Source organism: Eleginops maclovinus, chromosome 13, assembly GCF_036324505.1.
Source record: "Eleginops maclovinus isolate JMC-PN-2008 ecotype Puerto Natales chromosome 13, JC_Emac_rtc_rv5, whole genome shotgun sequence".
NCBI lineage: Eukaryota > Metazoa > Chordata > Actinopteri > Perciformes > Eleginopidae > Eleginops > Eleginops maclovinus.
In genome coordinates, this window is record NC_086361.1 from 7,668,148 (window position 1) to 7,681,132 (window position 12,985).

Genomic DNA, 12,985 nt, shown 5'->3' on the forward strand with positions numbered 1-12,985 from the left:
TCTGCAGCGCTTGAGTGACGAGGTCACTCCTCACTCTCTTCTGCCTGACAGCCACTTTCTTTTGCTCCTTATCTGTTTCTCTTCTGATCTTGTCTGCTGTGCTCATTTTGTTCTCGGCTTTTCGGCTCTTTCTCAGCCTCATAAACAACATTTTAAAAGTTACTCAACCTCTTTCAACATCCTGTTTTAATCACAGTTAAATGTGAGCTTTATACAAACCATGAAGTACTTTAGAAGTTGAAACCATCTTCCTGTTTGTGGGCTGTATATATCTGCTGTACATACTTATGTTGATCAACTGTGTTACTGTACACCCTAAACAAACTCTCATAATTTGCAACTGAAGGAACATGATGTTAGACAATAATCATATCTGTTAACTGTGGCCAAAAAAACACTTCTGTGATTTGCTCAGTCATATTTAAAAAGAATTTTAAAAAACTCTATTTCTACATAAACTCAAAGTGAATATTCCAAAACAATGCATGAGGCAGAGAAAGACAAAATCCTAACTATTCAGATAACATTTTGACACTCGGAACTCTTTTGGAGCCAAATTATAATTTATAAATGATTCGCTGGAAGTGTATGTGTTTGTTTCCACATGAAACATGTTCACTCACAACCCTGAAGACAATCTACAATTCTTTATATAAGCCCAAGGGCATGTTTCCATTTATTTAATCTTATATTAACAGTTTTCACTGTGATAGGAGCGTCATGTTCTTTACATTCATATGATAACGGTTTGATTGGAAGTCCTATAATAATGTGCAAAAGGGAAGTCTGAGTGAAGGGTTTTGTGTTTAGGGGGACTGTTTTTGCAGAGCAGAGAGGGTGTGTGTGTGTGTGTGTGTGTGTGTGTGTGTGTGTGTGTGTGTGTGTGTGTGTGTGTGTGTGTGTGTGTGTGTGTGTGTGTGTGTGTGTGTGTGTGTGTGTGTGTGTGTGTGTGTGTGTGTGTGTGTGTGTGTGTGTGTGTGTGTGTGTGTGTGTGTGAGAGAGACTGCACTTTTTGGTGTTTTTGACTCACACACAACGCAGCAGGGTGAATGTGACCTCCATTTGGACTGGTAAATGACAGTTTGTGTGTATGTGTGAGAGAGAATGGGGATGTTTCTCAGTGTGTGAACAGCTTCAATGATGCATGCCAGAGGAAACATTTCTGCCACCTAGTGAGTGTCAAACTGCACTGCATGTTACCTGGAAGGCAGACACACTGCTCCTCCAGCGGGGGCTCATTACATGATCAACAGAGACACCAGGGCTGGGATCACAGCCACAGGCATCGTCCTTGTAGTTCAGAATGAGCCCAACCTTAAGCACTCGCAACATTTTACGGCCTTGCCAGACTCCATTTATATGTTTACATTACTCTTTATGCTTGGCATTTCTTCCAGCCATTTACAGTACATATTTGCATGCATCAATTATTTGTATTTGTTTCCAATGTAAGTCTCTGGATTAAACAGTGATTCTGAATAAAGAGGCTTTTGGCAAGAAGTTTGGTTGTTTTGTAGTTCCTATATCGAGAACTAACTGGGTGCAAGGATAAATAATCCAAAATACTACATAGACATACGCCTGTGTCCCAAAAGCAAACTATTTTAACCATACTCTTCTATTCTTGAGCCCGCAGTATTACCATTCATTATCATTTGAAAGTAAATACTCTTTCTTCTTTGCCCTCTGTATAATGTTCAGTTGTTTTGTGTAGCTCACTGAATTAAATTGCATTCCATTCTGTTAGATTTGTTGAAGGATGAACTTGTTATTGGTATTCAAATCCTCACTCACCTCTTTACTTTTTCTTCTGTTCTATGTAAAGAAAGTTTTCCATCCTGAAGATGGTATGAATATTTTTGGTGTTTTTCTCCTCACTGATGATGATAATGAGATGTTGATGAAGGTCTTTCTTTGTGTCACGCTAATGCTATTATTGGTTGATGGCCTCTCTCAATACATCATATTTGTCTAAGACTTATGTGCATATAAATGGTCTGCAAAGGCAAAAATCCCAAAGTTCTCTCCAGAGGGAGTTTCTCTCTGGCACAGTCACCCACTGTCTGAAACGCCTTGATTTGACTCCTTTGTTTCTATCAGTAACATAGTGACAAAATGATGTAACACGTGTGCATCTATTGGGTAGCGCTCCAACATATTTTAAGTGATAGTCTAAGGGACGGGACATCTCTAGTTTTTTGACCAATCACAACAGAGTCCCCCAGTTGACCAATCAGAGCAGACTGGGCTCTGGTTTCAGACTGAGGATGAAAAGAGGTGCTGCAGCACAGGCAGTATGAGAAAAATAAAGACCTCTTTGAACATTAAAGCATGGAGACATGTCACAGTAGAGGCACAACATACAAACATGAACCTGAGAATGAGCAGAATAGGGCCCCTTTAAAGGCATCACTTGTCTTGTCCCAGATATTTTTTTCAATATCCATCAAAATCCATTATCTGTCTCCTAGTCCTTTAGTTTTCCTGGCACGGCATGCATTTTGAAAGAGCTTTCAATTATAGTCCCCTATATGGCATGTTAAGAAAAACATCTTGAAACCCAAGGATTGGTATAAGAAGCTTTTCAAATGCTTTGATATTTTCAACAAGAAAATGGCTTATTTCTTCCAAGGTTGTTCTCTTCTTCTCCTCCCGGTGGATCTCCTCTCCTCTCGTCTTTCATCTCTTCTTCTGTCCAATAGTGCATACATATTTAACAGCGTGAGTCAATGAAAGTCAAGAAAGATTTCAATCAGAGGCTCCTCGCTCTTCGTTTTTCGTACCTCTCTGATGTGCTTCTGCATATTTTAGGATTTAAAAATCAATGAGTTAAATCAATCTTTGTTCTGTCCTCTCCTCACCTCCTCCTCTCATCTTGGCTTCTCTTTCTCCACTTCTCTTATCCGCAAAATGAAAATGCAGACTGACATCAGTACGACTGTTTTTTTCCTTTGTCTCCACAGATGAGTTCGTTCAGTACGAGGGCTCTGACGCTGCTCTCGTCAGTTTTTGGGGCCTGTGGTCTGCTGTTGGTGGGCGTCGCCGTGTCAACAGACTACTGGCTGCTGATGGAGGAGGGGATCATCCTGCAGCAGAACCAGACCACGGAGGTGAAGATGGCACTACACTCTGGCCTGTGGAGGGTCTGCTTTGTGGCAGGTTTGTAACAGCAATCACTATCTGCTAAAAAAGTTTAGCTATGCATGATCAAGCTCCCCTAGTCAAAGTGTGACGGATTACCACCATTACCAGGAGACAAGATTGACATTTGTCTTGCAACATATTTTAACGATCTATCTGTGTTTTATTTTGAAAAGTTGTTACCCCTTTGTTATGTCTGTTTCTGCTTCCTGTGTCTGTGTATTCTCTCCTGATGATTACTAATTCTGTTCACCAGGTTCCCTTGTGTTTTTCCTGCCCTGCCCATCTGTGTCTTGTCCGTGTGATTAGTTCTGCATGTGTTTAAGTTGTGGTTTTCTGTTGGGGTTTGTCAGATCCTTGATTTTCATCCATGGGAGAGTTGTGGTCGCATTGGAGAGTATGGTTATATTTATTTTGCCTTGCGTGGTTCTGCCGGGATTACTCGCAATAACAGATCATTTTTTTGTTCAATCCTTGTCTGTCCTGCATTTGGGTCCACCGTTCTCTGCATATTTTGTGACATTTATAGAACAATGATTGGGCAACGGGCACGAATCTCATTCATTTATAACGTCGGACCCAAAGAAACATCAATAAATTTGGCTGATTCAAAGCGAAAGGTTATGTTAACTTTTAACATTTGATTAGAGAGTTCATGAACAATTGTATCGTTTGTCCGGCTTTGGTGTGTTCATAACCTTAATGTCGTTATGTGGAAACAACATGTCCTATGTTATTGCATAGAGTGTTAAAACAATGCTATGATGACTGTTTCCGAGTTGTTGTTCTAACTTCAAGGGGCGTTCATCCAAATTTTCAAGTATTTAAATAATTTTTTCACATCATTTCGACACATGAATGCAGCACAAATGTTTGCAAAATTAGCAAAATTGAATCAAAATTTGTGTTCCTCCGTCATTTGGATCCACTGCAAATTGTTGTATGTTCTACCTTGGCCAATACCACACCCTTCTACTTAGTTTCTTTGTAAATTGGGCTAGTGGATTTTTCCATAATCCGGCTGACAGAAGAGCAGATAAACGGACAATGAACCCAGAAATATATATCCTCCTTGGTGGAGGTCATGAGAGAATTAGTGAAGCAGTGTGTACCCTCTGGTTGAATTATGCCTTTCAAGATCATGGTGCCAAAACAAGAAAAACAAAGATTCATTCATGCATTTAAACACACACACACACACACACACACACACACACACACCACGGATACAAATAACCATCCTCATTGCAGTAGCTGTCTCTGTGTTTGGGGTCATGATGGTGTTGCTCTGGGGAGGCGGCCATGTTTGTGTTTCCCTGTTGTCTGACGCCTGGTACAAAAGGTCAGGGGAGAAAAACGCTGGTGGCATTTGGAATGGCTGTGTGTGTGTTTGTGTATCTATGTGTGTGTATGTGAAAAGACAGAGGGATAACATCCTATTTGTCTTTTTGTTCGTGATGCTCAATTTTTGGACACATTTCCGTGTAGTTTTTTTGTGACTGCCTACATTTTGATGTTAATTGTCGTGTCTGTATTCCTCTCTCCTCTCTCACAGCTCAGACCTTGTTTTCTCCTAAACCTCTTGACCTCCATCTGTCTCTGCCTCTAAATATCTCTCACTTGCATTGTCTGGCTCAGTGTTTCCATCTTTTCATGATCTCTTTGGGGGATCCTTTCTCACCTTTCTTATTATTCATCATTTCCGAATCCCTTTGTTTGTCTCCACCACTGTCTGTCTGCCCTTTTTACATCTTTCTTGATTTTTGTTTGCAATTGTTTGTTTATTCTGGTTTTTCTTTCCAAATACAAATATTTTCATATTGTATGTGACCTGATAAGAGCTATATACTTCCTGCTCAAAAAACTACTGCTCACTTTCCTTTCTTGTCTTTTTTCTCTTTCTCTCAGGACCGGAGAAGGGCAGATGTGTGGCGGCAGAGTATTTCACGGAGCCGGAGATTGAGATCACAACAGAAAATACAGCCAATATACTCAGTGAGTCACATCTCAACATGCAGTACATGTGAACCAGAAAAGTCAAACTCAAGGCCCGCTACATAATGTTATGTGGACCACGAGAGCATGCAAAAAATATATAATTATATAATTTGCTTATCATTTCTTTTGTGCTTTCCACAAGTACACTGTCCACAAACTACATGTCCCACAATTCACCTCGACTGTGTTACAGTACATGTACAGTAAAGTGCCTCAATATCATCAGCGGCACTCTAGCTGAGTGAAGGGGCAATCGTGTTTTAATTAAACATATTAATTTCCTAGAAAAAGTTTGTTTAATCGTATTGCTTATTGTTTTAGTCTTCATCTTACCACTCCGTTTGTTATTCACTTTTAGCAGGAAAAATGTCAGCATTGATCTTTGTTGGATGAGTGATGATGATTCAGTTATTATTGTGATAACAAACAAATGCATCAATCGAATGAGTCAAAGAAGTATGATTAGGAGTTTTACATGTACAACCATTATGTCCAGGATTAAATTGAGTTTGATATCCCTGAATGTGAAAACGTTGTTACCATCATACCTTCTCTAAATACATTTATTGTGCTTTAAAAACATATCTCTTAAAATTAAAAAAACACTTATTTTAACTTGTTATCAAACATTAACATAATTCCATCTAATATATATAAGTTCAACATGCTGACACGAAAGCACTTTGTCTTTTGGATACGTGGTCTCTCAGTACACAATAAATATGTGCATATGATGCCATTTGCTGAAGGGAATTTCAAAACAAAAAGTTACATAAAGCCCGCTTCCTGGTAAAATAACCATTTAGGAGCTATATTTGTTAAAGAACCCAACGAACATTTATCTTTTGTTGTTATGGTCAAACAGTAAATGGTTTTCAAGAGCTCGCTACATCCCAAAGGATCTATTTTGTCTCTGCGCTGCTTTAATGATTTAGGATGTTGACACTGTGAATTGGCTTCAAAGTGCTCAGCCCACCACAGTTTGCTCTTTGTCTTTGAAGTAAAGCACACCATGTTGTTGGAGACACCAGAGGGAAGACATTTATTCTGTTTAACGCTAGTTAAATGTCCCCAGGTATACACACAAGTCATAACACTGTGGGAGAAGATGCTGAATAAATCATATACCGCCTCGCTCAACATAACCCCCAGTAGGCTTCATGGAAAATGTTTATGTATGTGGGTGTTTTGAGAAAAAAGTTGTACTATGTAGTGGTACTGTGTCACAGCCAAGCTTTCCTACAGTCACCACTCTCCTCATGCTGAGTCCAACAACCCAGGGCCCTAGTTGAAAACAGGGTGGAGCCATCAACGAGGTTGTTTGACTCTAGTGTTATCAATAATATAGATTGAACAAGTTAACATGTTTTTCTGCTCAACATCTTCTATTTAGGATTTACCCTATTTTTGTGTCATTGTAGTATTTGGAAGTAAGGAAACTCTGGGCTGCTCAGTAGTCAGTTCTGGTGCTTGACACTGTTGATAGCAAAAGCTTTAAATGTATCCTAAAGAGTGCAATAATAGTTACGTTTTTGTCCTGTTTGAATATGGTTTCAGTCAGAATTTCCTTTTCTGGTTAAACTCACCCGAATGCAGTGGTTTGGCCCACTTAGGGTGGAGACAGGTGGGGAATATAAAGCAACTGATGCATTAGCTGTGTGAGCGCAGCTTCTGTGAGACGTCAGGCAGTCAGCAAAGCTTATTTGCCCTATACTATTTTTCCCTGCCTCATTGAGATGTTCAGTTAAAAATAATCTCCCCTTTTTGCACTCTAATGCCAGACAGTAACTTAAATATCTTATTTATTTAAGTACCTACCAGTTTTGCCAGGTAACGCCACAGTTTTGACCCATTTTCCTGGTCTCTCTAGAATTAGCGATGTGCTAGTTAACATAGTGGAACATTTAGTAGCCAGACATTTTGTTCAGGAATTGTTTGACAAATTGGAGCTAACTTGATCGGTTTACTAAAAGGACAAATAACTGACAATGTTGCTCTGCATTTGCTGAATTTGTGAATATGCAGCTGTTTGATAACCCATTTAATAATGTATCAATGTTTTGACTTCCTGTAGTATATACCTAACTAGTGGTTTTAGTCTACCATAACCATCTTCATGTCTTTGCAAATAATTAAAATGTTTTTTTTTTTAAGGTTTCCTTGATGTTACTTCCTTGACTAGCTTTAATCCAAATGGATTAACAAGACTCATAATGTAATCCAATACAGGCACATTTAATATGCCTAGTTTTCATATCAAATATACTCAGGTCTGTGCTTTTTACCTTTTTTTTAACACAGAATGTAACCCAAGAAAAACCCAAGAAATAAGTTGATACATGTTTTATTATGATTCACTGTTAACATCTTCAAGGTTTCAAGTCATTTTTTATGCTTGCTGCTTTTTAGACTTAAAAGCAGGTTTGTCTTTTAATGAAACTGATAAAACTTGTGCCTGAATCAAAATCTTAATGAGATTTTCTTTACCAAGTGAATTCAGGGCTTTATTTTTAACAAAGCTTATGTCTGCAAGGTCTTGTTTTTAATCTCGTTCATCTTTCTCATGTCCTCTCTCCCAATCCTCCAGAAATGGTCCGGACTGCCACTCCTTTCCCTATGGTCTCCTTGCTCTTCGTCTTCACCGCCTTCATCATCAGCAACATCGGACACATCCGACCTCAGCGCACCATCCTCGCCTTTGTTTCCGGAATATTCTTCATACTGTCAGGTACTGTGCACACAGGAGGAACACGTGAAAACAAAGTGTGAAGTCTAAAAGAACATACGCCATTCATGTTCACATAGATCTCATATAAGAGCAAATGTTATACTCTGGTGGAACAACAGACTCCAGGCTTTTCTTGTCATGGTTTGTTTCCATATTTTCCAATTATTCTGCTGTGTCTTGTAGACTTTGCAAAGCAGCCTGGGAGATAAAGCTCGGTACACAGCGGCTGGAGACTCTGTGAAGAACAAACACATTTTCTAGGAATACAAATTGCATCTTGTTCTGTGAATTCATGCCAAAAGTAAAATTGTGTGAGCTCCATCTAACTAATGGGACAGATGTACCTCCTGTGAGGAATATATTCCTGTCTTATGGCCAATCCTCCACCAGCTGTTCTCAGAGGTTTATGATCAAGTGATTAAACTCTTTTCATACCTCGCTTTAAATTGCAGGCTTTACAGCTTGGCATGATGATGGGAAATACTTGAATCTGGTTTCGTTATAAGTCTTAAGGTATAGCATTATATCAGATTTAAAAAGGACTGAGGTAGCAGCATGGTATTACTTTTGACCGCCCTGACCCCTAACTGTTGGTTGACTTGTTTAAAGGTTTTTTATTTTACGTTGTGCAGCAATACAAAAAGGTGTTTTGTCTTTGTCTGTCCTTGAAGAATAGGCCAATTCATTTTCTGTTGACATTTAGTTACTTAAATATAAGGTTGGGTGGTTTAATCTATACCAAATACTCATATCTTGAAAGTGTTGTGTGTCAAATCTGAATGTATAAAGCAACTAACTTCCAAAATGTAATAGAGTAGAACTATAAAGAATGAAAAGTAGAATTTGTTATTTTTTTAATTATCACTGACCATTTAATAACTTTTAAAGGTCTAGTAGATCAGTAATTTGATGTTTTGTAGATCAAGAAACAATAAAAGATTTAAAAAATGAACGATTAAAGACATATATTCTGCACAATATGCTTATTGCTGCTTATCGTCCAGAAAGCTACAGGACTGTAGAAACAGGAGAAAAGGGCAATGTCTGATATGACACTCTTGTGAAAGTACATATGGAGTTAAAAAAGACAGCAGAGCAGAAGAGAAGCTAGCTTCTTAAAAGTCAGACTTCTTGAAGGTTAATGAAAATAAAAGATGGAAGACTCAGACTGCACCTTTCATTTCCTTTTCCCAGTTGACAGCTTGTCAGACCCTACCTTGCTCTTGCTGCTGGCTGAACAGTGAACGGGATATAATTCCAAATAATTGATATCTCCCGAGGAAGCTGCAGGGCAATAATAATGTGATGTTTCACTTTTGGTAAAAAAGTTGAACCAAGTAGTCTTGAATGCGACTTTGCTGTAGAGTTAATAATTAGGTAGTAATAAACTTTTCAAGGTGACACCTTTTTGCCACTGCAGTTATTGGAATGGACACTACCGCTGTAGTGCAGCCGAATTCTATTCCAGCCTCGTAGCTGAAAGGGCTGAGTGGAAAATCACTGGAGGAAATGTTCAATCGCACAAGTCCTTTTATATACCCTGATGGTAGTCTATATAAAAACAGACTCCCCTTCAATGTGTTGGATTAATCTATGCTTCATAATATCTCAAACATGTATTGTCAGTTGCAACAGGACCCCCTGACACACCAAGCTTAGAGAAAATATGTTTCTTTTTGCCAATTTATTTAGAATCAGAAATCCTCTTCAAGTCACACAGCAGGGACATTTAAGCAGCAAAGGTACAGTGCAGATAAAAGTCAAAATGAAAAAAGAATGGATATCAAATAAAAGAAAAACACCTGATAAAAAATGTAACAGTAAAGTAAATGGAAGTTAATAAAGGGAAGTATTGAAGGTTACAAAATGCATTTGAATTTCACGTAAGTGTATACTTGTGAAATAAATTGGCTGGCCTGCACAGAGACTTGACCTCAACCCTGTCCTAAACCCTTGGTATAAGTTGGAATATATATGTATGGCCTAGAATCAGAGTTGGATCCCAATGGATGCTGTAAAGGCTGAAAGGGAGCCGATCCCAGCAGCTGGTTTGAAAATCTGACAGAGGTCCTGAGAAAGAAGAGTGGTAGAAAAATGACATAATGTTTACGTGTCTACTTATTTTCAGCCATAGGGTGTATTTAGTTACTTCATTTTGAGTTTCAATTAATTTGACTTGTAAGTAATTTGGATTAAAAAGAGAATTGAATAAACTCTGTTGTGTAAATATCAACAAGCAGTGCTGTGAATCAAAAGTCTTGTGAGCATGTCCCACGTGCACAAGGAAGCATATGAACATGGCTGAGTGGCACTATATATTCCTGCCAATGGTTTTAATTAAACAACGGTCTGCGGTGTTGAAGTGCCAAGAAACATACTGTAGCAATGGGCCAGCAAAAGGGAAGAAGAAGACTGTTACTTAGTCAACACTGATCTAAACAGTGCCGGTTGTTTTGTTAAATGTGCAAGCCTGTTTTTTGTTTTTTTTAAAGGACCACATTTGCTTGGCCTCAACACAACAAAGAAACCCCTTTGAAGCCGGACACCCAACACCAGAAGACAAAGAGTCCAAAAAATGTTTTATGGACAAACAACAACCTTTAATTTATTGATTAACATAATTATCACAGCAAACATTGTAGAATAATGTCTGACGGTATACAAAGGCCAGATAACGCCACATAGAGCAAAATGCGATCTTCCTGTTTCACTTAGGATTGGCATTTAACCAAACTAAAGTCCTTTCGGTCACGAAGGCAGTGGAATCTTTCCCTGAGCTTCCCGTTATGTTTCTATCAGAGTCCTGTTGTGAAGGGGAGTCAGTGGAGCCATGGGGTGACATCACTTCCTCGTATCGCTGCGGGCAACTGGGTGACGTTTCTGTTCGTTTTCCTCGAGTGCAAGGTCGAGCGTTCAGCAGATGAGGTGGTTGTTAGGATTTTTTGGATGTCGTTAGTCTCTCTCTCTGTCCCTGAGCAGACAGGATGACATCACCTTCCTGTTTCAGCCCTTTCGTCCTGCATGAGTGAGCTTTACCTCACAGATGCTAGCCTAGCATGGTGGAGTGCTGACTTAACACCATGATGTCATGGGAATGTCCCCGAGCCAAGAAGGAGAAACACACATGCATACAAAAATACACATAGGCCACCTCGAAGACTTATAAATGCATATCTGCACAAACATTATATCAATAGTTGTACATTAAAAACATCACAAAGGCACTTGTTTCAGTAAAGTAGAGACACGTGTTTTCTATAGAATTGTATTAGTATTACTTTTCCTATATCATTTATTGTTATTCAATGTAAAAATAAATTACATTAACAGTTCACATATAGACACAAGTTTTCAGTGAAGTCATTGATTTTCACATGTAATATTGCTTAAAAAACATTAACCATCTTTGTTATAGTTTAATCAATGTCAATCCTTTCAAGCACTTTTAGTTTGAAAACATTTGGTTATCAGAAATATTTCAGTTATAGCACAAAGAAAGAATAGAGCTCTGAAATCAATGGTTTGTTTTAACCTCTACAAAAGCAAAATGACAATGCTCCCAAAATGTGGGTTTTTTTTGCCATATAGAAGAGTTTGTTTTCTAAGGCAGCACTTCAATTATTTCACACACAGCAGGGGAGTTTTAGAAAACAGCTGAAATATGTGCTATTTTAAAATGATTTTGCAGCAAAAACCGTTTGTCTCAGTCAGCATGTGCGTTCTTTTTTGTAGAGAGGAATACTGCCCATCAGTCACAGCGCACCCCGAGGTTAAAACATGGCTGCTGTGGACCAGCTGTTTTATTCCCCATTCTCCTGTTTCATGTCCTCCAGAAACTTCCTCCTCCAATTCTGTCTCTTTTTTCCTCCTCTCTCCATTTGTGCATGTGTCTTGTGTGCACGTTCAAACACATGTGGGGCTGAGATGAGCATCCAGTCACAACACTGCCATCTGATGGCCACAAAGGACAATTGCAAAACTCTGTAATTTAATTGCAACATTTTGAATAATACAAATAATGTAAAGTTACACCTTTTCTCCATATTCAAATTCATACAATCAAGTGATTATATTGAGACAATTTCTGCAGTTTTATTTTTTATCTTAAATGTTATAAATTATATTAAGTCATTTGTAAAAAAATTAAATGATGACTCCATTTTCATTATTCTAGTAATCTGTGTGGCTGTGACTCACGGGCACTTTAACATATTTAATTCCCCATTTACTTCATGGAGAACAATTAATACGTTGTTGTCACAATAAAAAGAAACATAAGTATAATCATAATTATATTCACACAGAAATGTGCTCATATTAAACATCCTATTTATTACCATAATCTGTTTTTCCTGTTTGATGTAATGGTCCATGTTGTTGTTTGTGATGCTCCACTGCAGGTAGATCCTGAAAGGTTTGTGCATGTTTGCAATTATTATATAAAAATGTCAGTTAATGTATCTTACTTTGCTTTTAAAGCTCAGTATCAACAAAACGTTGTTGCATAAAGTACAATGCACAGTTTCCTTATTAATCTATTTTTCGTAAAGCCACAAAAATAAGATAGGTTTCAAAAGCTGAAATATACATTGTTGCATATTTTATCTGATCAGAATCCCTTTTTTCCTCCCACAGAGGCGAAATGTACATTTGTTTGTTACTAAGATGGCTTAGTATTAATGAATAAAACATGCATAAAGATATTAAAGATAAAGGTAGAAATTACACTGAGCTATTAGTTTGAGTTAATTTCATTAAACACACATTTAAAGTGAAGGCACGTGTTTCAATCTAGATTTGTGCCACTTTATGAGGAATGGGCCCTTAGGTTAGATGCATGTTGCATAAACTTAGTTTAAGACTAGTCTAGGCCTTAAACTGGTCTTAGATAGTCAGGTTAATTAAAGGAGCCATAGAATGGAAAACTGTATTTACCTTGCTATAGTTGAATAAGGAGAGTTTGGACATTGAACTGACATACCGTGAACCTCAAACACCATTGTTTCCTCCTTCACGTGCAAATCATGAATATGCATATCACAGCGGTAAAACGGGTGAATTACAACAGTCCCTGTGTGTGACATAACACACGGTAGTCCAGCCCCAACATTTGCATGC

The 12,985-nt window shown here is 38.2% G+C and overlaps 1 protein-coding gene across 3 annotated transcripts in view; it reads left to right on the top strand.

Moving 5' to 3' along the window:
- Positions 1 to 12,985, top strand: part of cacng7a (calcium channel, voltage-dependent, gamma subunit 7a) — a 46,815-nt gene that overhangs the window by 23,105 nt on the left and 10,725 nt on the right. For all 3 annotated transcript variants that reach the window (XM_063898470.1, XM_063898469.1, XM_063898468.1), the window contains exons 2-4: positions 2,964 to 3,159; positions 5,050 to 5,136; positions 7,727 to 7,867. In XM_063898470.1, coding sequence (XP_063754540.1) covers positions 2,964 to 3,159; positions 5,050 to 5,136; positions 7,727 to 7,867 — 424 coding nt within the window. The remainder of the gene's footprint in view (positions 1 to 2,963; positions 3,160 to 5,049; positions 5,137 to 7,726; positions 7,868 to 12,985) is intronic.